Raw genomic sequence first — 27,413 nt, forward strand, 5'->3', positions numbered from 1 at the left:
TCTTAGGAATCAGTGAACTAAAATGGAAGGGAATGGGTGAATTTAATTCAGATGACCATTGTATCTGTTTCTGTAGGCAAGAATCCCTTAGAAGGAATGGAATAGCTCTCATAGTCAACAAGAGTCTGAAACGCAGTGCTTGGGTGCAAACTCAAAAATGACAGAATGATCTCAGTTCATTCCCAAGGCAAATGATTCAACATCACAGTAATCCAAGTCTGTGCCTCAACTACTTATGCCAAAGAACCTGAAGTTGACCAGTTCTTTGAAGACCTACAACACCTTCTAGAACTAGTATCAAAAAAAGATGTCCTTTTCATCACAGGGAATTGGAATGCAAAAGTAAGAAATTAAGAGATACATGGAGTCACAGGCAAGTTTGGCCTTTAGAGTACAAAAGGAAGCAGGGCAAATGCTAACAGAGTTTTGTCAGGAGAATACACTGGTCATAGCAAGCACACTCTCTGGCAACACAAGGGACAGTTCTAACTATGGGCATCACCAAATGATCAATACTGAAATCAGATTATGTCCTTTTTAGCTAAAGATGGAGAACCTCTATATAGTCAGCAAAAACAACACCTGGAGCTGACTGTGACTCTGATCATGAGCTCCTTACTGCAAAATTCAGGCTTAAGTTGAAGAAAGTAAGGAAGACCACTAGGCCATTCAGGTTTGACCTAACTAAATTGCCTTATGGATATACAATGGAGGTGACGAATATATTCAAAGGATTAGATCTGGGAGACACAGTGCTAAGAAGAGGTGGTAAGAATACACAGAAGAACTATACAAAAAAGTCTTCATGACCCAGATAACCATGATGGTGTGATCACTCACCTAGAGCTAGACATCCTGGAATGTGAAGTCAAGTGGGCCTTAGGAAGCATCACTACAAACAAAGCTACTGAAGGTAATGGAATTTGTTGAGCTATTTCAAATCCTAAAAGATGATACTGTGATAGTACTGCACTCAATATGCCAGCAAGTTTGGATAATTCAACAGTGGCCACAGGACTGGAAAATGTCACTTTTCACTCCAGTCCCAAAGAAAGGCAATGACGAAGAATGTTCAAACTGCCACACGGTTGCACTCATCTCACACGCTAGCAAAGTAATGCTCAGAATTCTACAAGTCAGACTTCAACATATGTGAACCATGAAGTTTCAGCTGTTCAAGCTGGATTTCGAGAAGGTAGAGGAACAAGAGCTCAAATTGTCAACATCTGTTGGATCATAGAAAAAGCAAGAGAATTCCAGAACAAAGTCTACTTCTGCTTTATTGATTATGCCAAAAACTTTGACAGTGTGGATCACAATAAACTGTGGAAAATTCTTCAAGAGATGGGAGTACCAGGCCAATTTACTTGCCTCCTGAGAAATCTGTATGCAGGTCAAGAAGCAACAGAACTCGACATGGAATAGCAGACTGTTTGCAAATTGGAAAAGGAGTATGTCAAGGCTATATATTGTAACCCTTTATTGTAACCCTGCTTATTTAACTAATATGCAGAGTACATCATGTGAAATGCTGGGCTGGATGAAGCAGAGCTGGAATCAAGATTGCCAGGAGAAATATCAGTAATCTCAGATATGCAGATGACACCACCATTATGGCAGAAAGTGAAGAACTAAAGAGCCTCTTGATGAAAGTGAAAGAGGAGAGTGAAAAAGTTGGCTTAAAGCTCAACATTCAGAAAACGAAGATCATGGCATCTGGTCCCATCACTTCATGGCAAATAGATGGGGAAACAATCCATTATTTCAGTGACAGACTTTATTTTCTTGGTCTCCAGAATCACTGCAGATGGTAACTGCAGCCATGAAATTAAAAGACACTTACTTCTTGGAAGGAAAGTTATGACCAAGCTAGACAGCATATTAAAAAGCAGAGATATTACTCTGTCAATAGAGGTCCATCTAGTCAAAGCTATGGTTTTTCCAGTAGTCATATATGGATGTGAGAGTGGGACTATAAAGAAAGCTGAGCACTGAAGAATTGATGCTTTTGAACTGTGGTGTTGGAGATGACTCTTGAGAGTCCCTTGGACTGCAAGGAGATCTAACAAGTCCATTGTAAAGGAAATCAGTCCTGACTATTCTTTGGAAGGACTGATGCTGAAGCTGAAACTCCAATACTTTGGCCACTTGATGGGAAGAACTGACTCATTGTTAAAGATCCTGATGCTGGGAAAGATTGAAGGCAGGAGGAGAAGGAGATGACAGAAGATGAGGTGTTTGGATGGCATCACGAACTCGATGGCCATTAGTTTGAGTAAGGTCTCGGAGTTGGTAATGGACAGGGAGGCCTGGCGTGCTGCAGTCCATGTGGTCACAAAGAGTTGGACATGACTGAATGATTGAACTGAACTGAACTGAATATTTACCATACATTACAACCTGATAGGATTTATTACTCATTTTATAGTATTTCCCATGTAAGTTAACCAATCAAATAAATGCAATTAGTTTAATATCTCTCTTTGGGATGTTTCAGGAGCCCTCTGAAGCAAGCCGAAGTTAGCTAGAGGACAAAGGAACTTCAACAGAATTCAATTTAGAAAGTTTTGTCAAAGAAATCAGTCAAAAGGGTTTAGAGCATTCTGTCACATTTAGTCAAGGCTGATGGGTCTATCACTTAGCTTGCTGATACGCCACAATGGGCATATATATGGAGGCTCATCATTGAGTAAAAGTTGACTCCGCCATTTGGACATAGTTGGCTCTAACCAATTTTCCTATGGCTGTGTCATTCCTAAGAAAATCCATTTATCCAACTGATGGTAATCCAGTTTTAGAAAATCCTGATCATGCATAGCTCTTCAGTAATTTTTTTCATACCTTCTTCTACTTAAAACACATCTTAGTTTCCCTAAAGTATGTTCCATAATCAGGTACATTTCTTGTTGACAAATTTGTAACAGAAAACAGTCTTTTTTACCTCTAGTAAACCTAAGTGCAACAGAAGTATTTATACTTATTGATGGTTCTAAAGACATGTCTTTGTTGCCAGATATTAATTTAATACTGAATATTTCCCAGTTCATATGAAACTGGAATTCGTTGTTTAATTTAGAATTATTTGATTTGTAAGTGCTTACTTTTCTTTAACTCAATTAAATAGAGCTCATTTACAAATTAATCTCAAAAATATTATCCAGAGACAAAGACATACTAAGACATACACATATTCAGACAGACACAAGACAAGATCTAGCTTCATTTCTAAACTTAGTCATGAATTAGATATTACAATATAAAATTCGCTAACTTATAAATTACAGTTGGAATAAATAAAATTTTTAAAAGCTTTTCCCCTAAGTTTTAGGAGTTGAAGATGGTCTGGATAAGTGTTCCTGAGAGCCCTGGTGTCAAGACACAGGGAATGAAAATCAAGTTCTAACACAGTGGCCGCAGGTCTAAACCAAATGGTGGCCACACAAAGCAAAATGGCCATCACAAATCACAACACAGAACACAGAGTATAAAACACACACATAGACCTGTCAGTGCTAATCAGACCTTCCCTTAAATATAAGGTTACAGTCTCTCAGAAAACCTCCTATAGAGACACACAACTTCAGATCCAAGTACTAACAGAGTAAATGAAAATATCTCAGGTCTTTAGAGATTTCAAGGGGAGGAAAGGAAGCCAGGTTGAAAAAAAAGGGAGGAGGAGGCGGGAGAGGGGGGCGAAAGGGGTGGCCTTACAGATGTCTCCTGCCACCTGAAGATACACAGGCATTACAGGACTTTACCCTTGGCCACCAGGGAAGGGAGGACTGGAACTCGGCCCTACCAGAAACCAGAACAGACCAAAACAGAACCAGAATTCGAGTTCTCTGCCAAGAGGAGGTTATCAGCCTTCAATTCTCAGCTCAGGCTGAGGCCCATTGACCAGATTCCTGCATCCAGGACTGGGGGACTAGAAAAAAAAGGGATAGGATAGGAAGGGTTAAGGAGAGGAAAGAGAGAAAGAAGGGGAGAAAAATCAGTAAATGTTCCTGTTCCTTACCTGGTTGGAGCATTCTGGCCAGTTTTCTGTGTCAGGAGAAGACAAGGGACAAAAGAGTCCCACTTGTGGCCACTGGGTCTGGTCCGTTGGCAGGCAAGCTGATCCCTGAGTACCCCGAGTGGCCAGGATGTCAATCACAGCAAAGAAGAGACCCCACCATAGTTGCCATTTGTTTCAAGAAGGGGGACCCTTTCCAGGGCAGGAAAGTGGGCTTTTGTGTAACACTCGGAAATGAATTGTCTGAGGAGACACATGTGCTGACAAAGAGCAGCACAAGAGATTTTATTGGGAAGGGGTACCCGGGCAGAGAGCAGTAGAGTAAGAGAACCCAGGAGAACTGCTCTCTCAAATGACTTTTTGTTTAGATACTATTTTCACCTTCTGCCAACTTCTATAAAGGACTTGAGATAGCTGGCAATAAAAGCTTCACAAATGTGTATGCATATATTTGTAAACCATACAATGTTTAAATATATATATAATATTCAATCCACAATGAGAGTAGATATACTATTACCTACAAGTAGATGTTATAGACATCCTCTTTGAATTGCTTCAGAATTTAGGGCCATGAAATCTGAAGGACGTGACCTAACTTTGGAGCTCTGAGAGCATTAATAATAGGTTTTCAATGATTATCTGAGGAAAATGCATCAGCTCACTTCCTGTGGAGCCCTTCATTTTTATTTTAACTCTGCTTCCCAGGTTATCTGCCAGACTGGGCTTAGTCTTAATAGGCCCTCCTGGGGAGAGCCAGATTATTGAAACTGATGAATGTTACCCATCAAATGATGTGAGTCTGCTAAAAAAGCTGTAATTTGGATGTTTTATTGTCATTTTAGTAGGTTTTTTTGACAACCAACAATGACAAGCCAAGTGAATTAAGACCAGGCACAGAAGGAGCTGGTAGGACCACCTCCCACCATGAGCGTGAAAGTTGTAGCTGTTGGAATGCATACTTAATGCAATGGGTGTAAGCAATTGTTCATCTGTAGGTCTAATAGGAGAGCAGTCAGTCAGGCCTATCTTTCCCCACTTATGACTGGAATGTATTCCTTCAGAATCCATCCTCTTCACTCTGGGTTTTACTTTGATACCATGGCAGGTGTGGGAGAAACAGGAAAAGCTCATGGGTCTCCATCCAGATGATAGAGTTTGGTTCCCAAGGGCTCCTGGACACAGGGTCACAGTTCTGGATGTTTCTTCCTCCTTCCAGGCTCCTCCTGCCTGCGGCTGTGGCTCTGGGATTCCCTGAGTACAAACTGCTCCTGTCTTTCTCCTTGACCTGCAGTCCTTCCTGTGAAAACTTAGGACAACCACTTACCATTCCATCTTTATATCATATCTGTAAATGGAAATGAAGTTTTTGCTTTTCTCATTCAGAAGATGGTTGTGAAGATACTCTGAGAAAACTGATCAGGAAGAGTTGTGAAATGATAACCCAAATCTCTGTGATACAGACATTACCCCCATAATCCATCCTGCAGAGACACACCTGGGCCAGCTGCCCTGGGTCACAAGGTGGGGAGGTCCTGGTGCAGAGAGGACACAGACCAACCAGTGTTAACTCAGACAAGCATCTCAGCCTTCTCATCCCAGCCCCTTTTTGGTCAAAATTTCCATCAGTTGTAATTGCTGCTTGCAAATTATTCTTGCCACTCTTTGTTTGTTAAACCACTCTGTAAATTTCAGCTATAAGTCTCTTCTTAGAATTATCTAAAAATGTTCCCGAATTCTTCCCTGTGTTTTCCCAGCACTCTCAGCCTTGTGCTGATCACTATGGATTTGTCTCCACCTGAGATCACAAACTTCAGAGGTCTTGGACCAGACTAAATCTGCACATCCCTCCCGCCTGACCCCATTGTATAGCAGGCAGACACTAAGTGTTGATTGCATTCTTATTGCTTGATGCTGAAAAGTAAAGGTATCATACTTTTCCTGCTAAAGATGGATACTTATATCAGTGTCAACCAATGATTTCATTTTCTATTCTACCTACTGTCTTTTTAGACCAAGATAATTTCCCAAGATAAAATCACCTCATGGGATAATGTGATTATTAAGAGAATGTTCATGGAACTCTTAGCACAGTGCCTTACATACAGTAAATACTTGGTAAATGGGATCTGCTGTTGTTAAAATCATTAGCCTTGGGAATTTTAAATACTTAGTATAATGATAGAAAGATGACTGTCTATTGGGAGCAAGCTTAAATATGTCATAAAGGCTCATTACATGGGCTTCCCAGCTTCATGACTTAGGCTTTGCAGTGTCCATCAAGTTGATTTCCTCTCTCTGAGCCTCACTCTCTCCATCTGTAAAGTGAGATAATACTGTTACTAGATAGAGCTATTGTGAGGATTAATGAGTTAATACATGTGAAGCTTTGAAGGTGTAGCCCTGTACACAGTCAACACTCAGTAAATATTAGCTATGGATAGAAAATCTAGAAAGAGGAATCCCTACTTCCAGAGATCAACATTTAAGTTTTGTCTTGTCCTACTTTTCTGGACACTGAATTTGTAATTAACCACTTCTTTATCCCTCCATGCATAGCTGAGACATCTGGATTCCTCACCTGTGATACCTGCTCCCTCATCTTTTGAATAATACCTGCTGACTCCAGATAGTTTGGGATTCAACTCCTACTCTCTGAACTTCAAATATTCTCATTTGTTAAAACTAGTAATGCCTGCCTCATAGGGCTACTGAGTATATCACAAGAGCTGATACCTAAAAAGTTCTTATCATTGTATTTGGCACATACACTAAATATCATGAGGACCACTTATAATTTTATTTCTTTGGAAGGGAAAGCATTCCCTGATGTTACAACCAGTCTTTTCAAGGAAAGGAGTTTGATCCCAACAGAACGAACTGTTACAGTTTATCTTTGAAAAGTATCCTTCATAAGAAGGCTTCTGTATCTGTTTTCACTATTTCAGACATTTCTGCTTGTGGTTGGTGTGGTGGGAGTGATGGTGGCTGCGATTCCTTGGATTGCTATACCTATGGTTCCCTTTGGCATCATTTTCTTTGTGCTCCAGTGGTATTTCTTTAGGACATCACGAAATGTGAAACGCCTGGAATGTACAAGTGAGTACCAGGGCTCTCAGGTTGGGATGGCTATGTAGAATGGCTCCATTTACACCGTAATTCACCAGGCCTCTGGAATTCTGCAGATTTTGTCTTCTGGAATTTCTCACCAAGTCAACATTAGGCTGAACATATTGGCCACTGTGAGTCAGTGTGGTCCTTAAGGCAAATGGAACTGATGGCAGGTCAGCTGCAGTTTTGCATTTTAGCACAAGGAGTATGGATGTGAGCACAAGGACAGGGACTGTTTCTGTCTTGTTCATGACACACTTCCTAACACAGAGTATCCACTCTATAAATACTTTTATTAAAAATATTTCATCATGTTGGAACTAATGTAGAAGGAAAATAGAGATTTTTTTCTTCTCCTAAAGTTACCAGAAATGACAAGGAAAGGAAATGATTAGGAAAAGGAAAGGAAACCTCAGGAAATATGTGTCAGAAGTGATAGATTTGAAAAATACATTTTTCACATGTTTAAGTAAGTTGCAGTTGTTAAATGTATTGAAAAAATACATGGTAGTCACTCAGTCATGTCCGACTTTTTGCGACCTCATGGACTGTAGCCCACCAGGCTCCTCTGTCCATAGAATTTTCCAGGCAAAAATACTAGAGTGGGTAGCCATTCCCTTCTCTAGAGGATGTTCCTGACCCAGGGGTTGAACCCAGGTCTCCTCCATTGCAGGTGGCTTCATTACTGTCTGAGCCACCAGCGAAGCCCTGTTGAAAAGATAATCCCTGTTATTTGCAGGCTTTCTCTTTATCATTACTAATATTTGGGGTGATTCCACACTGTTTATAGTCCCACCTTCCTCAAAGTCATTCGTATAAATGATGCTGAAAATAATCCCTTAGGAGGACACAGGAGGGGGATCTGTTCAGTGTGCATTTAGTTTATTACTCCACTCAAATTCCTAGTTGCAGAATAATGGGCAGCAGGGACTTCCCTGGTGGTCCTGTGGGTATGACTCTGTGCTTTTGTTGCTGGGGCACAGATTCAGTCCCTGGTCAGGGAACTAAGAACCTGCAAGGTTCAGCAAAAAAAAAAAATAGAATAATGGAAACACATTTTATGATTAATCATTCTATTCTACAAGTAATCACAGATGATGAAATAATTGAATTTATCTCATTAATGCACATATTTCATCAATATTAAAAAATAATGAAAATAGAATTGTTATATATATTTTTAAAAGTTATAAACAGTTGACAGAGAGTTTTGCCTGAGGAAGGGCCATTTCCCATCCATATGGAAGTGGAGAGAAGGGCACCTCGTGAGAATTTTTTTAAGAAGAAGTACAGGACTTTCTCAGTATTTGATCTGGAGAGTCTTAGTACTTTGGCACCTGTGGAATATTTGAGTTTTCTTGCACCTTAGTAGGCTACAATAAGCTAGACAATAAATTCAATCTAGGTTCCCCATTTCCACACCCCAGATAACCACATGTGGTGGTTGATTAGAACTGTTTATATTCTCTCTCTAGGTGGTGGGTCTGTGTCATAAATAGTAACATTGCTGTTTTCTCTAGTATATTTTAGGACTTCCCAGGTGGCTCAGTGGTTAAAAAAAAAAAAAAAAAAAAATCTGCCTCCCAATGCAGGAGACACAGAAGAAATGGGTTCAGTCCCTGGGTTGGGAAGATTTCCTGGAGGAGCAAATGGCAACCCACTCCAGTATTCTTTCCTGGATAATCCCATGGACAGAGGAGCCTGACAGGTTATAGTCCATGGGGTCGCAAAGAGTCGGACACTATTGAGTGACTGAGTGAGTGAGAGTATATCTTAAGGTTACTGCTAGAGCCACCAGCCAAAAGGACATGTGACTGCCATGGCCAGAAGGCATAAGTCAGCTTCAGCCTTGTGCTCTGAAGGATTACTGACGTCCTGAGGTTTAGTTTCAGATCCTACTGCCTAACTGCCTCTGGAAGCTTAGGTTGACACTTTCATCTTAATGACATATTGGCAGCTGATTATAAGGGGGTTTTGGGGGGCACGTTTTTGCATAAGAGAGCATAGCAATGGTCAGTCATGGACAAGTGCATAAGACCAACATGACATTTGGTTGCCTTTCTCTAGTCCACTTTTTGCTTTTGGCAGTGCCTGAATTAGGAAGCCATATCCAAATTCTGTCTGGAAATGTGCTGGGATCAACTAGCACAATGTCTGCCAGAGGCATTGTTGGGGAGGGTTAGCACATGTGTCAGGTGTATTAGTACTAATTAGTTCTAATTAGTACCATGGATCTTTAAGTCTGCTGTTTTAAGGAGTTCTCACACTAGATTCCCAGAATCTTGGTTCAATCTCAGGTGCTTAATAAGATGTGCAGTAACAGTGAAGGCTGTTGGGTGTTAGCTGAGTAAGATTTGAGGGTTTTCTGAACATAAATAACAAAATCTGGAGAAAAATGCTCATTATCACACATGGATATCCTTCACCCTGATTATTCTCTGTGTGACACACTGCTGTTGTTATTAAAAGCACAACCTTGGGAATCAGAAAGTTGGGTCTCACACCCAGGTCTATCACCTAGGTGAGTTGAAATAGTTAATCTTGGGCAGTGAATGCTCTTAATCCCTCAGTCTCTGGAGTTCTCATGAGGATTTCTTGAATCGATGCTTGTAAAGTACTTGCTGGCCATGACCAAAGGCACTAGACCCTTGAACATGAGGGAATCAAGAACTTACTCACAACAGGTCTCACATGGCTTGAATGATAATCTGGCAGCATGGCTTTCATTCCAGGGTCCCCTTGCTGGCAAAGATCTGTAGTCCTGGTGGGGTGTGTCCCCAGGTGTCTTCAGGGTTGTGGGAAACACAGGCATTAGTCATGTGAACTCTGGGGTTACATGTGTCTGTGACTGTGGGCTGATGCCATGGCTGTGACATAGTCTGCTTCAGGACTTGTGGGCTCAGTGCTTGTGGGAAAAAGATATTACTTTGGGCAACATAACAACAGAGTCTTACATCCCCTCTTCCTTATTTTAGCTAATTTTCTTTGCAGACCCTCCAGTTCACTTATCCTGGCATCCTGCTCAGCCCTAAATGGGATTTGAGAGAAACAGGATGGCTTTTCATGGGTCCAGATTCCCCCAGCCTGTAACTCTTGGGCATGAGGTGAGGTAGGTGATAGGGTATTTGGTTCCCAGGTGTTCAAGGCTGAGATGACACCTGGTTTCTAAAGTCTACCCTGCCCTCCATCCCTGCTGGAGAGAATCAGCTGCACTTTGATCTCCTGACAAGGGAAGCAGATGAGGGAGGTCAAGGTGCTTAGTTCACTCCAGGACTCTCCCTGGGGGAACAGCCACAGCTGCTTCCTGCTCTGAAGCCTTGTCTGTGATGAATAGTGTTGATGTCACAACATTTGCTCAGGAAACAAGAGCCTGGTTCTAGTGAGTTTTCTGTGCTCTCTGGAGCTGGACCCTCGCCATCCTTCTGACAGGGTGATGGGCCCTGGAATTCACCTGTATCATCCCTGTGAGCACCCTGCTTCCAGACCAAGCTCTAGGGGTGGGTTGGGACACCTGCTAGGCTGAAGAAAAGCCCTGAACAGAGTCCCTCACTTTTATTATTTGGAGCATGAGCTCCATCTTAGTTTATGTTGTTCTTATAAGCACAGAGTTATAGGAAGCTAAAAAGTTAGTCAATAGAGTGAAGAGAGAGCAGTGTGGATGCTGGAATGAGAACACAGGTACACGACTGGATGATCAAAGGCACCACCAAGTCACTCTCAGCTCTTTGTGCAAACAGAGTACAAAGCAGAAGTGTTAGATTGTGTCATGGTTCAGAGATCCAGCAGGGCAGTTGTGAAAACATCCATCAGGTTCCTGGAGCAGAAGTCAAGACCATTCAAAGGCTCCTCATCTGCCGGGTCCTGTGGTCACAAGGGCGGTGCAGCACCGGGTGCTCTGGGACCCCCACAGAGGCTCCTGGCACAGGTGGAGGCCCAGGACGGAGGTGGCAGACTGTCCACTCCCCTTACTCGTCTCACCCTGTCCTGGGTCTGGGTCTGATCCAGCATGGGGATGTACTGACTCTTATCCAGGCCTTAGGTTACTCATCTAAGGTGGAGACAACACACAGGTAGTTCATCAAAATTCAGAGTGGTGAGGACTTTAATGAGAATTAAATTTTAGAATGCTACTGATACAAAAATTAGTGAACAGTAATTACTCACCCATGGAAAAGAATGAAATATTGCATCTGCAGCAACATGGATGGATCTAGAGAATATTATTCTTAGTAAAGTAGGTCAGAGAAAGACAAATATGATATCACTTGTACATGGAATCTAAAAATAATGCAAATGAATCAGTATGCAAAATGGAATTAGACTCAGAGACATAGAAAACAAACTTATGGTTATCAAAGGGGATAGGGAGGAACAAATTAGAAGTATGAGATTAATAGACACACTGCTAATAATATGTAAAATAAAAAGCAACAAGGATTACTGTAAAGCACAGGAATTTTATTCAGTATAATAACCTATAAGGGGATATAATCAGGAAAAATAATAACTGAATGACTATACTATATATCTAAAACTAACACATTGTTGTAAATCTTCAATATATTTTTTAAAAATTGTGAACAATTCCCATCTGGTGAGATGCCAGATAAATTTGGAGGGAGGTGTGTATGAGAAGACCTTGATGAAAGAACCAGTAAAGAATTGCTTTATCTAAATCTAGCTGTGATTTTAATTTGATCAAAGGTAGTTTTAAAGAGAATCTTTCATTCCCAGGTCATTAAAATGAAGCGTGGTGTGAGCAGGAGTTTGAAGGTCACATGGAGGGTTCCCTTTGGAGGGACGTGTGACCACAGAGCCCGGGAGGCAGTGGTTTCCTTGCATCCAGCCTCCCTGACTTTCTCTGATGTGTGTCTGTCTCTGCTGCCCCAGCTCGGAGCCCGGTGTTTTCCCACTTAGCATCTTCTCTCCGGGGACTCTGGACCATCCGAGCATACAAAGCTGAACAGAAATTTCAGGAGCTATTTGACTCACACCAGGATTTGCACTCAGGTCTGTAAGTTTCTGGAGATTTTTCCTAAGGATGGGGTGTGCTGCTTTTTGAGGGCTGACCTCCCTCTCAGGTGGCCTGGCTGGCCAGTCCTTCTCTCTGTGCCTCCGCATGTCCCCCTCACACCTGCCTCCCCCACGCCTTCCTCTCACCATCCCCTCTGTGCTCCCCTCTTCCCCATCACCCCCTGATTTTCTCCCTGGACTGGCTCGCATTGTCCTTCCATCACTGTGCCCTGTGGACTTCTGTCTCTTTAGGGCAAGAGTCAGAAAACTTTTTTTTTTTTTTTTTGCAAAGATCCAGATAGAAAACATTGTAGGCTTTGAGTGCTATACTGTGTCTGTTGCAACTATTCACTTTTGCTGCTGTAGCACAAAGACAGGCAAAGATAATACATCAGTAAATGGCTGTAGCTATGTTCCAATAAAACTTTATTTTCAGAACCAGGTGGGTGGCTGTTCTTGACCCCTGGGCTGTGGTTTGCCATCTTTTTTCAGAGCAGATGTGGAGGGTAGCAGATGTGATTGAGGAAAGTAATTTCCTGATTCGTTACCCACTTGATTATGCTTTGTATCAATGAAGTTTTTTCCCTAGGTAGAAAGTTCAGAATTTCCTCTAAGTCTATAAAATCCTGGCTAAACTTTCCAGTCATTATTGTATTTTGAAGATAAAGTGGTAATTGAAAGCCACATGCAGATCCTTTTAGCTGATGGTCATATAGACACTGGTTCCTAAGAATAAATACTACAGGACCTGGTAGTGAGGGCAGAAGGTGCTGGAATCAGTGTGAGCTGTTCTATCTGCTGTCAGAGAGCTGGGAACAGTCAGCCCTGTGAGAGGATGATCTTCAGGTTGAGGCCCAGCACTGCAGGAAATGCACCAATGAGACGATTTTCCATCTTCCTTCTTGTGATCTTGTTTCTGTTGATAAGTGGGTTGAAGTTTTCAGTACATGCTTCCTGGACTGATTCCTGTGTGTCCCATACATTGTCTTGTGTTAGTACCTAGTTTTCTGAAATGTTTAGTTTCTTTGGGTGTGTAACTTTGCTGTTCTACCTTGTGTAAAATGCTCAACTGAGAATAATGCTGTCCCTACTGAGAAGCAGCTAACATGGTTTTTCTGTTTATGTACTATGCTTATTACATCACATATCCAGAGGCTTGGTTCCTGCTTTTGACGACGTCCCGATGGCTCGCTGTGTATCTAGATGTCATCTGTGCCATCTTTGTCACTGTTGTTGCCTTTGGGGCCCTGATTCTGGTAGAAAGTAAGTACAGATGTGCATATTTGTGGTATATTTACGGTTTATAGCTTTGGTTGTAGTTATTAAACTCTTGCCACTTTGTCTAATATATACTATTTGGTTGTAATGAATTGTATTAAAGTGCTTGCAGCATGTGAGTCCATTTGTGTGCATTGTGGTCCATTTGAAGTTATTTGTGTCTTTTTTTCATTTATTTATTTACAGTAGGTTCCTGTTGAGACCCCTTTAAAATTTTTTTGATTGGCATATGGTTGATTTATGATGTTGTGTTAGCTTCAGGTATACTGCCAGGTGAATCTGTTATACATGTGTCCACTTTTTTTAAAGATTCTTTTTTCTATATCCCATGAACATTGGGGTGCATGTATCTTTTTTTTAGTGATTTTCATTTTAATTAATACTTCAAATAATTAGAAAATAATTTTTCTTTTTGGCTTTTGGACTCTTTAGGAGCAAAGACCAGGTATGAAGTGCCTGCTCCAGCAGACCTGTGGTGACTTGGGACCCTGCTTTGGCTCACATGAACGATTCTTTTAAGTTCTATTGGGGTATAGTTGATTTACACTGTCTAGGGGCCCCAAGTTGGAGAAGGCAATGGCACCCCACTCCAGTACTGTTGCCTGGAAAATCCCATGGATGGAGGAGCCTGGTGGGCTATAGTCCGTGGGGTCGCTGAGAGTCAGACAGGACTGAGCGACTTCAGTTTCACTTTTCACTTTCATGCATTGGAGAAGGAAATGGCAACCCACTCCAGTGTTCTTGCCTGGAGAATCCCAGGGACGGGGGAGCCTGGTGGGCTGCCATCTATGGGGTCGCACAGAGTCAGACACGACTGAAGTGACTTAGCAGCAGCAGGGGCCCCAAGTAATAGTTGAAGGAGGCTGTGGCACGCATAGGAGCCTGGAAAACCATTTGTAACTTAAAAGCTTTCAGATGGTTAGAAACAAATCCAGTTACAAAGTTACAGAAGCAGGGAGTAAACAGTGAAAAAAGAACAATTAGAATTATTATGATTAAGATAGTTTTCTACCATGGGGAGCTAGTTAACGTTTCCCAGAGTGAGGTGACTGAGGCTTCAGGAGTATCCAGAGCCTGAATCATCTTGTTGGACCATAAGGAAAGCTGAGTGCTGAAGAATTGATGCTTTTGAACTGTGTTGTTGGAGAAGATTCTTGAGAGTCGCTTGGACTGGAGGAGATCAAGCCAGTCAATCCTAAAGGAAAGCATTTCTGAATACTCACTGGAAGGACTGATGCTGAAGCGCCAATGCTTTGGCCACCTGATGAGAAGAACTGACTCGTTTGAAAAGACCCTGATGCTGGGAAAGACTGAAGACCAGAGGAGAAGAGGGTGGCAGAGGATGATATGGTTAGACAGCATCACTGACTCAATGGACATTAATTTGAAGTCAGCATAAAAAATACTGGGAGCTAACTGTGGCTCAGATCATGAACTTCTTATTGCCAAATTCACACTTAAAATGAAGAAAGTAGGGAAAACCACTAGGCTATTCAGGTATGACCTAAATCAAACCTCTTAAGATCATACAGTAGAAGTGACAAATAGATTCAAGGCTTTAGATATGATAGAGTGCCTGAAGAACTATGAACAGACATTTGTAACACTGTAGAGGAGGTGGTGAACAAAACCATCACTGAGTGAAAGAAAAGCAACAAGGTAAAATGGTTGTCTGAGGAGGCCTTACAATTAGCTGAGAAAAGAAGAGAAGTGAAAGGCAAAGCAGAAAAGGAAAGATACATCCATCTGAATGCAGAGTTCCAAAGAATAGCAAGTAGAGATAAGAAACCCTTCCTAAGTGATCAGTGAAAAGAAATAGAGGAGAACAATAGAATGGGAAAGACTAGCAATCTCTTCAAGAAAATTAGAGATACCAAGGGGATATATCATGCAAATATGGGCACAATAAAGGACAGAAATAGTACGGACCTAGCAGAAGCAGAAGATATTAAGAAGAGGTGGCAAGAATACACAGAACAACTATACAAAAAAGATCTTCATGACCCAGAAAATCACAATGACCTGATTACTCACCTAGAGCCAGACATCCTGGAGTGTGAAGTCACGTGGGCCTTAGGAAGCATCACTACCAACAAAGCTAATGGAGGTGATGAATTCTAGCTGAGTGGTTTCAAATACTAAACAATGATGCTGTGAAAGTGCTTCACTCAAATGCCAGCAAATTTGAAAAACTCAGCAGTGGCCGCAGGACTGGAAAAGGTCAGTTTTTATTCCAATCCCAAAGAATGTTCAAACTACCACACAATTGCACTCATCTCACATGTTAACAAAGTAATACTCAAAATGCTCCAAGCTAGGCTTCAACAGAACATGAACCAAGAATTTCCAGATGTTCAAACTGGATTTAGAAAAGGCAGAGGAACCAGAGAACAAATTGCCAATATCCATTGGATCATTGAAAAGGCAAGAGAGTTCCAGAAACACATCTACTTCTGCTTCATTGACTATGCTAAAGCCTTTGTCTGTATGGATCACAAAAAACTTGAAAGTTCTTAAAGAGATAGGAATATCAGACCACCTTACCTGCCTCCTGTGAAAACTGTATGCAGGTCAGGAAGCAACAGTTAGAACTGGATATGGAACAACAGACTGCTTAACAACTGGGGAAGGAGCATGTCAAGGCTGTATATTGTCCCCCTACTTATTTAACTTATATGCAGAGTTCATCATGTGAAATGTATGATTGAGGCACAAACTGGAATCAAGATTGCAGGGAGATATATCAATAACTTCAGATAAGCAGATGACATCACCTTTATGGCAGAAAGTGAAGAAGAACTAAAGAGCCTTTTGATGAACATGAAGGCCTTTTGAGGAGAGTGAAAAAGCTGGCTTAAAACTCAACATTCAAAAAAAAAAAAAAAAAAACCATCATGGCATCTGGTCCCATCAGTTCAGTTCAGTTGAGTTCAGTTGGTCAGTCACGTCTGACTCTTTGCGACCCCATAAACCACAGCACACCAGGCCTCCCTGTCCATCACCAACTGCCGGAGGCTACCCAAAACATGTCCATTGAGTCAGTGATGTCATCCAACCATTGCATCCTCTGTCATCCCCTTCTCCTCCTGCCCTCAATCTTTTCCAGCATCAGGGTCTTTTCAAATGAGTCAGCTCTTCGCATCAGATGGCCAAAGTGTTGGAGTTTCAGCCTCAACATCAGTCCTTTCAATGAACACCCAGGACTGATCTCCTTTAGGATGGACTTCATGGCAAATAGATGGGGAAACAATCGAAACAGTGACAGACTTTCTTTTCTTGGGCTCCAAAATCACTGCAGATGGTAACTTCATCCATTCAATTAAAAGACACTTGCTCCTTGGAAGAAAAGCTATTAAAACACTAGTTCAGTTCAGTTCAGCCTCTCAGTCATGTCCGACTCTTTGCGACCCCATGAACTGTAGCATGCCAGGCCTCCCTGTCCATCACCAACTCCCTGAGTTTACTCAAACTCATGTCCATTGAGTCAGTGATGCCATCCAGACATCTTATCCTCTGTTGTCCCCTTCTCCTCCTGCCCCCAATGCCTCCCAGCATCAGGGTCTTTTCCAATGAGTCAACTCTTCACATGAGGTGGCCAAAGTATTAGAGCTTCAGCATCTATCCTTCCAATGAACACCCAGGACTGATATCCTTTAGAATGGACTGGTTGGATCTCCTTGAAGTCCAAGGGACTCTCAAGAGTCTTCTCCAACACCACAGTTCAAAAGCATCAATTCTTCGGTGCTCAGCTTTCTTCACAGTCCAACTCTCACATCCATATGTGACCACTGGAAAGACCATAGCCTTGACTAGATGGACCTTTATTGGCAAAGTAATGTCTCTGCTTTTGAATATGGTATCTAGGTTGGTCATAACTTTCCTTCCAAGGAGTAAGTGTCTTTTAATTTCATGGCTGCAATCACCATCTGCAGTGATTTTGGAGCCCCAAAAAATAAAGTCTAACACTGTTTCCACTATTTCCCCATCTATTTCCCATGAAGTGATGGGACCAGATACCATGATCTTAATTTTCTGAATGTTAAGCTTTAAGCCAACTTTTTCAGTCTCCTCTTTCACTTTCATCAAGAGGCTTTTTAGTTCCTCTTCATTTTCTGCCATAAGGGTGGTGTCGTCTGTGTATCTGAAGTTACTGATATTTCTCCCAGCAATCTTGATTCCAGCTTGTGTTTCTTCCAGCCCAGCGTTTCTCATGATGTACTCTGCATATACGTTAAATAAGCAGGGTGACAATATACAGCCTTGACGTGCTCCTTTTCCTATTTGGAACCAGTCTGTTGTTCCATGTCCAGTTCTAACTGTTGCTTCCTGACCTGCATACAGGTTTCTCAAGAGGCAGGTCAGGTGGTCTGGTATTCCCATCTCTTTCAGAATTTTCTGCAGTTTATTGTGATCCACACAATCAAAGGCTTTGGCATAGTCAATAAAGCAGAAATAGATGTTTTTTTGGAACTCTCTTGCTTTTTCGATGACAATCCTGGACAGCATATTAAAAAGCAGAGATATTACTTTGCCAAAAAAGGTCTGTCTAGTCAAATCTGTGGTTTTTCTAGTAGTCATGTATAAAGTGAACCATAAAGAATGATGAGTGCCAAAGGACTGGTGCTTTTGAACTGTGGTGTTGGAGAGTCCCTTGGACTGCAAGGAGATCAAGCCAGTCCATCCTAAAGGAAATCAGTCCTGAATATTCATTGGAAGAACTGATACTGAAACTCCAATACTTTGGTCACCTGATGTGAAGGCCTGACTCATTAGAGAAGATCTTGATGCTGAGAAAGATTGAAGGCAGTAGGAGAAGGTTACTACAGAGGATGAGATGGTTGGATCGCATCACTGGCTCAAAGGACATGAGTTTGAGGAAGCTCCGGGGGTTGGTGATGGACAGGAAAGCCTGGCATGCTGCAGTCCATGGGGTTGCAAATAGTTGGACATGACTGAGCAACTGAACAACAACTTTATTAATTCTTTCTAAGTTCCTAATATTTTATAAAAATTTACTTATTTATTTGTTTTTTTTTTTTTTTTTTTTTTTTAACCATGAATATCCTTCCATCCAGTTGAGTGGTTCTCAACTCTGAGGAGACTTTTATTTTTATTTTTATTTTTTTTAGGTTTCTTTTATTTTATTTATTTTTTATTTATTTATTTTTTTTTTGCGCATTTTTAATTTTTAATGTCAAGCTTAAAGAAAAGTTCCAAAAATAATACAAATAATATCCATATAACCTCTGCCCAGATTTTTCACTTGTTCTTATCATTTCACCCCATTTCTTTATTATTTGTCTGCTCCCCACCCAAAAAGTTTTTTTCTAAACTCTTGGAAGGCCTGCTGCAGATATCATGGTTTTTATTCCCATGAAGTATCCCACATACTTCAGTACATATTTCTGAATTTCCTAAGAATAGGGATATTCGGTTAATAACTGTAATAGTACAGTTGTCAACTTCAGTAATTTAACATGGATAAAATACTTTTATTAAATCTACTGTCTGTATTCTAATACTGTTAACTGACCCTCAGTGTCCTTTTTAGCACTTTTTCCTTCTAGTACAAGATCTAGTCCAGGATCAGATATTGCATTTCATTGTCATGTTGATAAAGTCTCTTTTAATCTGGAACACTTTTACAGCCTTTCTTTGTTTTTTATGATATTATTTGTTAGGATTTGTCTTACATACTGTGGTGCTCCCATGTTGGGTGGATATATATTTATAATTGTTATATCTTCTTCTTGGATTGATCCTTTGATCATTATGTAGTGACCTTCTTTGTCTCTTTTCACAGCCTTTGTTTTAAAGTCTAATTTATCTGATACGAGTATTGTGACTCCTGCTTTCTTTTGGTCCCAATTTGCATGGAAAATCTTTTTCCAGCCCTTCACTTTCAGTCTGTATGTGTCCCCTGTTTTGAGGTGGGTCTCTTGTAGACAACATATGTAGGGGTCTTGTTTTTGTATCCATTCAGCCAGTCTTTGTCTTTTGGTTGGGGCATTCAACCCATTTACGTTTAAGGTAATTACTAATAAGTATGATCCCGTTGCCATTTACTTTATTGTTTTGGGTTCGAGTTTATACACCATTTTTGTGTTTCCTGTCTAGAGAATATCCTTTAGTATTTGTTGGAGAGCTGGTTTGGTGGTGCAGAATTCTCTCAGCTTTTGCTTGTCTGAAAAGCTTTTGATTTCTCCTTCATACTTGAATGAGATCCTTGCTGGGTACAATAATCTGGGCTGTAGGTTATTTTCTTTCATCATTTTAAGTATGTCTTGCCATTCCCTCCTGGCTTGAAGAGTTTCTATTGAAAGATCAGCTGTTATCCTTATGGGAATTCCCTTGTGTGTTATTTGTTGTTTTTCCCTTGCTGCTTTTAATATTTGTTCTTTGTGTTTGATCTTTGTTAATTTGATTAATATGTGTCTTGGGGTGTTTCTCCTTGGGTTTATCCTGTTTGGGACTCTCTGGGTTTCTTGGACTTGGGTGATTATTTCCTTCCCCATTTTAGGGAAGCTTTCAACTATTATCTCCTCAAGTATTTTCTCATGGTCTTTCTTTTTGTCTTCTTCTTCTGGAACCCCTATGATTTGAATGTTGTAGCGTTTAATATTGTCCTGGAGGTCTCTGAGATTGTCCTCATTTCTTTTAATTCGTTTTTCTTTTATCCTCTCTGATTCATTTATTTCTACCATTCTATCTTCTAATTCACTAATCCTATCTTCTGCCTCTGTTATTCTACTATTTGTTGCCTCCAGAGTGTTTTTAATTTCATTTATTGCATTATTCATTATATATTGACTCTTTTTTATTTCTTCTAGGTCCTTGTTAAACCTTTCTTGCATCTTCTCAATCCTTGTCTCCAAGCTATTTATCTGTGATTCCATTTTAATTTCAAGATTTTGGATCAATTTCACTATCATTATTTGGAATTCTTTATCAGGTAGATTCCCTATCTCTTCCTCTTTGGTTTGGTTTGGTGGGCATTTATCCTGTTCCTTTATCTGCTGGGTATTCCTCTGTCTCTTCATCTTGTTTAAATTGCTGAGTTTGGGGTGTCCTTTCTGTATTCTGGCAGTTTGTGGAGTTCTCTTTATTGTGGCGTTTCCTTGCTGTGTGTGGGTATGTAGAGGTGGCTTGTCAAGGTTTCCTGGTTAGGGAAGCTTGTGTCGGTGTTCTGGTGGGTGGAGCTGTATTTCTTCTCTTTGTTCAGTCGCGCTATGGGGAGGGAGGGAGGGATGCTGCAAACAAATGACACTGGCGTGCGCTCGCAGTGCCTCAGCCACACTGGGTCTGCCCCCGCTCACAGCGCGTGTAGCCTCCCTGCCCACACTGCTCAGGCTCTAGGTTGTTCCGCCGGGAACAATCCGAGGCTGGCCCTGGGTTGCATACACCTCCCAGGTCCAAGCCACTCAGGTTCAGGCACTCAGGTAGTCCTCAGAGGCGCAGACTCAGTTGGGGCTGCGTTTTGCGCTCTTCCCAGATTCGAGCAGCTCAGGTGATGAGGTGTTTGGCGAGCGCCAATGCTGCGACTTACCGCCTCCCCGCCACTTGGTTATCTGGGTGTAAAACCGGCGCACCTTCTCAGGCAGATGTTGACCGTCCAGACCCCCAATAAGTTTTAGTTAGCAAAGAAGCCAGTTTTATAGATAATGTCTCTCTGGGGCTGTGATTGCCCCCTTCCGGCTCTGGCTGCCTGTCACCGGAGGGGGAAGGTTTGCAGCCGGCTACCTCTGTTTAGTCCTTTGTTTCGTGCGCGGGCTGGCGGTGTCTTAGGTTAGGGCTGGCTTTTCGCATGGTAGATATCCCACAGTCTGGTTTGCTAGCCCAAATTATTTCGCTCAGATAGTGCTCAGGGTATTCAGGCCAGATTCTTACTCTCAGCGATGCAGCCCGCGCCGCGCCTCCCTGCCCAGCCCCCGCTTGCTAATGGCGGATGCAGGTGTCTGCGCTGCTTCTCCGCTGGAGGAGTTACCGTAGGGCTCGCAATCTGCGAGTTTTAATTGTTTATTTATTTTTTCTCCCTGTTATGTTGTCCTCTGTGCTTCCAAAGCTCGGCACGGATTCGGCAGTGAGAAGGTTTCCTGGTGTTTGGAAACTTCTCTCTTTTTAAGACTCCCTTCCCGGGACGGAACTCCGTCCCTCCCTCTTTTGTCTCTTTTATTGTCTTTAATATTTTTTCCTACCTCCTTTCGAGGAGTTGGGTTGCTTTTCTGGGTGCCTGATGTCCTCTGCCGGCATTCAGAAGTTGTTTTGTGGAATTTACTCGACGTTTAAATGCTCTTTTGATGATTTTGTGGGGAGAAAGTGTTTTCCCCGTCCTACTCCTCCGCCATCTTGGCGCCTTCCCCCTTACTTATTTATTTGGATGTACTTGATCTTAGTTGGGGCATGTGGGATCTTCAGTCTTAGTTGTGACATACAGGCTTTAGTTGCAGCATGTGAATTCTTAGTTGTGGCATGTAGAATCTAGTTCCCTGATCAGGGACTGAACCCAGGCCCCCTGCAATGGGAGCTCAGATTCTTAGATATTGGACCACCAGAGAAGTCCCTCATAATATGTTTTTTTTTTTTTACTATATTACTGTCTCTCTGTTTTTTTTACTGTCTTACTGTTTGTTTGTTTTTTTTACTGTCTCACTCAACAGAAGTAATATTATGAGCAATACTATTATTACATGCAAATGATTTAAATATAATAAAGGAGTCTTCTCACTACTATATAAAATAGATAACTAAAAAAGACCTACTGTATAGCACAGGGAACTCTATTTAAATACTCGGTAATGACATAAATGGGTAAATTCTTTAAAAAGAATAGATTATATGTATGCTGTGCTGTTGTGCTTAGTCCTATCCGACTCTTTGCAACCCCATGGACTGTAGCCCACCAGGCTCCTCTGTCCATGGGGATTCTCCAGGCAAGAATACTGGAGTGGGTTGCCATGCCCTCCTCCAGGGGGTCTTCCCAACCCAAGGACTAAACCCAGGTCTCCCACATTGCAGGCAGATTCTTTACCGTCCGAGCCACCAGGGAAGCCCTAGAATACTGTCGTGGATAGCCTATCCCTTCTCCAGGGGATCTTCCCGACCAAGGAATTGAACTGGAGTCTCCTGAATTGTAGGTGGATGGTTTACCAGTTGAGCTACCAGGAAAGCCTGGATTATATGTATATGTCTGGCTAATTAACTTTACTGTACACCTGAAACTAACACGGCTTTGTAAATCAACTATACTGCAATAAAAATCATAAAAATAAAGGAGTCTTGTTCATAAGGTGACAGAAGGAGCTGCAGGAGGGGTTGAGAAGGAGACTGACTTGATTCCTTTTCTTCCTAATTTAGCTTTGGATCTCGGGCAGGTTGGCCTGGCGCTGTCACTCACCATCACACTCACAGGGATGTTCCAGTGGTGCGTCAAGCAAAGTGCCGAAGTGGAGAATATGGTGATGTTTATCTTTCCATTCTTAGCCTTTTCAAGTTTCTTTGCTGTTAAATGGCATAGAGCAATTCTTCTGTAAAATAGAAAATGATTATTTTTACATCACCGTTAACAAAGTTTTTTTTACATTCTCCTCCATCTGTTTAAAGTTAATGTAAAATAAAATATATACATCTTTTCTCAGTCTTATGTATGCATGTCAGAAAGTTTTATATTCATCACAAACTGTCCTCTAGTATAATAAATGTCTCTATAGGATGGAAGTTCTGAAGTCTTAGAATATAAGCTAATTTCTTAGCAGCTTGCTTATCTTTGTTTCTTAATGGGTAAGTCCTCGTTTTTGGTAAAAGAAAAAAAAAATCAGTGTTTTGAGGTTTATTTAATTAATATGTTCCTCCATCAGCCCTCCCCCATTTTAGCATTTATTCTTGTGTGTTGAACACCTGAATTTGCTGGCAGCTCTTCTTTCTGGTAGGATAAGCTCCATCTCAGAATGTGCTCTCAAAAGTATGGAGGTATGGATGTTTAAGGTGCCTTAATCAATATGTAAGTTATATACTTTACAAATATTTGCACCTTCTCCTAAAGTGAGAAAAACAATAGAAATGAAATCTTTCCATTTCTCTCTTCTAATATAGTAGTAAGTGATTAACAATTAAATGGAGGTTTGATGACCATCCAGTTCTGTTATCTATAACATGTGGCCCTTCTGTAGCTATACACTACTGATTGGTATCCATAAATATTCTTTTCTGTGACAAAATTCTCTTGTTTTTTTTTTATTCAAGTATGAAAAGCAGATCAATAAAATCTTATCATTCATTTTTCTAATTCTTTCAGTTTTACTATCATGTTGAAGGAAATAGCTGTAAGTGAAAGTGTTATAAGATGATGAACAAGTTTGCCAATCATCAAAGACTATATCAAACTTCTACTTCAATACTTTGTGGTATTAAGACCTGAGATATTCTTAACCATGTAAAAGTAGATATAAATACATAAAAGCAGAACATTTCATTTATAGTCTCTGACCATCCATAAACTAGATCCTCTGATATTAACTGATGTGATGTCATATGTGTTTCAGATGATTTCAGTAGAAAGGGTTATTGAATATACAGACCTTAAGAAAGAAGAGCCCTGGGAACATACGCCATCCTTCCTGCTCCTTGAAGGAAAGATTGTCTTTGATAATGTTAAGTTCAGGCACAGCTTATGTGAGCCTCTGATATTGAAGGACCTGAGAGCATGCATTGACTCAGGACAAAAGGTTTGTTTAAGCCATCTGCCTCTTTAAAATCTAGCTAAAGATTTAGCACTGTGTTTGTTCTTGGCTTCCTTGTTGTGTTATGGGGACTCTTCATTCCTCTGTGGATGCAGATTAGATCAGTGATATGGCAGGTGAATTTTTCTTGGAAACTGATCATGGAATGGGGATCCCAGCATTTCTTTCCCTGTATCATGAGTTCCCTCATGGTGACAGGTGGCCCTCAGCTCCGAAGCTAGAACTTAAGCTGACCCAGGATACAATATGTTTCATCTGATTTTTATATTTGAAGTCTGGGAACCAGCCTTGGCTCCCTGTCCCTAACTCTCCAATATTACGTTTCTTTCCAACCTGTCATCTTTGTATGTCTGAAATCTCCTCCTCCTACCATGATGTCCTCTGCTTGTAACCTCCTCCTCTGTCCCTTGGCCGTTTCCATAGACTTTTCTTCCACTCACCCACACTTGGCTGCCATCCCCCTGCCCTCCCCTGAGAGATTGCTCCATTCTTTAGCACCGATCTGATCCTTACTGGCCTGGGTGAGTTGCTTCTAGAAGCAGTGCAGCCCTATGTCCACTCCCACAGGGGCTGAGGGGTGACCCTGTAGTCACCAGAGAAGAGCCCAGAATCATGATAAGTCAGTAGTGAGGAACAAGAGCCCCCCATAGAGTCAGGGCCCAGAGACTCACTCAAAGTCTCTGCAAGCAAATCGAGGGGAACAGGGGAAGATGCACATGGAAGGCAGCAGAGAGGCTTGTGACCTGGTCCTGCCAGTATCCATGTCTGCTGCTGCTGCTAAGTCACTTCAGTCATGTCTGACTCTGTGCTATCCTATAGACAGCAGCCCACCAGGCTCCACCATCCCTGGGATTCTCTAGGCAAGAACACTGGAGTAGGTTGCCATTTCCTTCTCCAATGCATGAAAGTGAAAAGTGAAAGTGAAGTCGCTCAGTCATGTCCGACTCTTCTTGACCCCATGGATTGCAGCCTACCAGGCTCCTCCATCCATGGGATTTTCCAGGCAAAAGTACTGGAGTGGGGTGCCACTGCCTTCTCCAATCCATGTCTGCTAACAATGTTCTTTTCACACTTAGCTTGAGGCCCTTGGCCTGGACCAGGGTAGAGTCTTGAAGAAGAGTTGAAACCAGAACAGACAAGGTGGTAGGAAGCTCTCCTCCACCTGCCTCTCCAGCCAGTATATCTCCTGACTTATGCACACTGCTGCATGCGGGTTGCATGTAGGTTCTCCCAAAGCACCACCTCCTCCCACTTCCAGTGTGCATGCTGCCACTCTATCTCAGAGACCCTTCTCCTCACCCTCTGGCTGGTAAAAGTCTCCTAATTTTCTGGTTGATTAAAGTATCTGCCTCTGTGAGGCCCTCAATTTGTCCTCAGTGCCTTATATGTATTAAGGTAACATTTAGAGTACACTTGTGTTCATAGCAGCCAGAAGTTAGAAGCAACTAAATCCTTACCAAAATATTATTCAGTGTTAAATAGTAAGAAAATTCTGACCTATGAATAAACCTTGGTGACATCTTGCTAAATGAAAGCAGCCAGACATAAAAGGAACAAATACCCTGATTCCACTTATGTGAGATTCCTGCTGCTGCTGCTGCTGCTGCTGCTAAGTCGCTTCAGTCGTGTCCGACTCTGTGCTACCCCATAGACGGCAGCCCACTAAGCTCCTCTGTCCCTGGGATTCTTCAGACAAGAATACTGGAGTGGGTTGCCATTTCCTTCTCCAATGAATGAAAGTGAAAGTGAAAGTGAAGTCGCTCAGTCGTGCCCGACTCTTAGCGACCCCATGGACTACAGCCTACCAGGCTCCTCTGTCCATGGGATTTTCCAAGCAAGAGTACTGGAGTGGGGTGCCATTGCCTTCTCCATGTGAGGTTCCTAGAGTAGTCAAATTCAAGAAAACAGGAAGTAGGATGGTGGTCTCCAGGGACTGGGGGATGGGGGATGGGGAGTTGTTTGTTTAATGGGTAAGAATTTCAGTTTTATGAGGCAGAAAAATTCTGGAGCTTGGTTGCACAACAATATGAATGTACTGAACACCAAACTGTCCACTTAAAAATGGTTAAGTAGTTAAATTTTATATTATGTGAAGTTTATCATAATTAAAATAAAAGATAGCACCTATGGCATGCTTTGTAGTTTGGGGTCTGTATCTCACAGGTACCTTGAGACTTTTTAAAATCAGGGAGCACCTCACTTTCATCTCTGTTCCCCAGAAAGTGGCTTTCTGCAGGGCACACATAGGGTGCTGAGGGACTGCTGGCTGCGAAGGTGAGTGAGTAACATACAGTGTGAGAAGCCAGGAGCCAGAGCATACACATGACAGCTGGGTGAACAACTGAAGAAAGAACTGCCCTTTAAAACTCTTTCTACCACAGACCTATCTAGTGGACTATAGCTTAATGTATGTAATTTAATGTATAGTAATTTAATGAATGAAACCCTGGAGACATGAAAATAAATATTAAACTTATTACCCAAATAATACCCAGGCAGCAGCTTCAGTTTGTCAAATGGCAAAAGCTCCCTCCTAATTATTTCAGGTTCCTTTGTAAGTCAAGAAGATGAACTGCTGTGTCAGGAAAATATTCACCACAGCTCTTGACATAGTCCTGTCCCTGAGAGGCCTGTAGGTGATGTTAGGTTACTCTCAATGTGTCTGTCAGATTTCTTGTTGTAAATATAATTCTGTTAACTTGCACTTGTCTTAAATTTTCCCATAAAAAGCCATAAAATATTAATTATCTAAGAAACTCTATAGTACAACTTAGGAGCATAACAGATTCTTATTTTTCCTTCTTAAAATCTGAAAATCATAGGATTATTGAAATTATACAATGTTTGTGGGCAAAACAAATTTGGAGACTGAATTAATGACTGCAGTAACTTGACTTTTGTTTGTTTGTTTTAATTTAAATTTATTTATTTTAATTGGAAGCTAATTACTTTACAATATTGTATTGGTTCTGCCACACATCAACATGAATCCACCACGGGCATACACATGTTCCCCATCCTGAACCCCCCTCCCACCTCCCTCCCCATACCATCCCTCCGGGTCATCCCAGTGCACCAGCCGCAAGCATCCTGTATCGAACCTGGACTGGTGATTCGTTTCTTATATGCTATAATACATGTTTCAGTGCCATTCTCCCAAATCAACCCACCTTCTCCCTCTCCCACAGAGTCCAAAAGACTGTTCTATACATCTGTGTCTCTTTTGCTGTCTCGCATACAGGGTTATCATTACCATCTTTCTA

At 41.6% G+C, this 27,413-nt stretch overlaps 1 protein-coding gene across 13 annotated transcripts in view; it reads left to right on the top strand.

The window, feature by feature from the left end:
* Positions 1-27,413, top strand: part of LOC147361917 (ATP-binding cassette sub-family C member 4-like) — a 173,701-nt gene that overhangs the window by 93,105 nt on the left and 53,183 nt on the right. For 11 of the 13 annotated variants that reach the window (XR_015138369.1, XR_015138365.1, XR_015138366.1 and 8 more), the window contains 5 exons: positions 6,961-7,111; positions 12,014-12,133; positions 13,289-13,399; positions 22,769-22,869; positions 23,953-24,135. Coding sequence is in view for 7 of the 13 variants with exons in the window: in XM_086330228.1 (XP_086186354.1) it covers positions 6,961-7,111; positions 12,014-12,133; positions 13,289-13,399; positions 22,769-22,869; positions 23,953-24,135 (666 nt within the window). In the remaining 6 variants the exon portion in view is untranslated. Of the gene's footprint in view, positions 1-6,960; positions 7,112-11,857; positions 12,134-13,288; positions 13,400-22,768; positions 22,870-23,952; positions 24,136-27,413 lie in introns of those variants that run through there. The other 2 variants (XR_015138368.1, XM_086330234.1) reach the window with 2 other exon arrangements.

Source organism: Bos grunniens, chromosome 12, assembly GCF_055505025.1.
Source record: "Bos grunniens cultivar Pamir isolate PY7600 chromosome 12, Bosgru_T2T1.0, whole genome shotgun sequence".
Classification (NCBI taxonomy): Eukaryota; Metazoa; Chordata; class Mammalia; order Artiodactyla; family Bovidae; genus Bos; species Bos grunniens.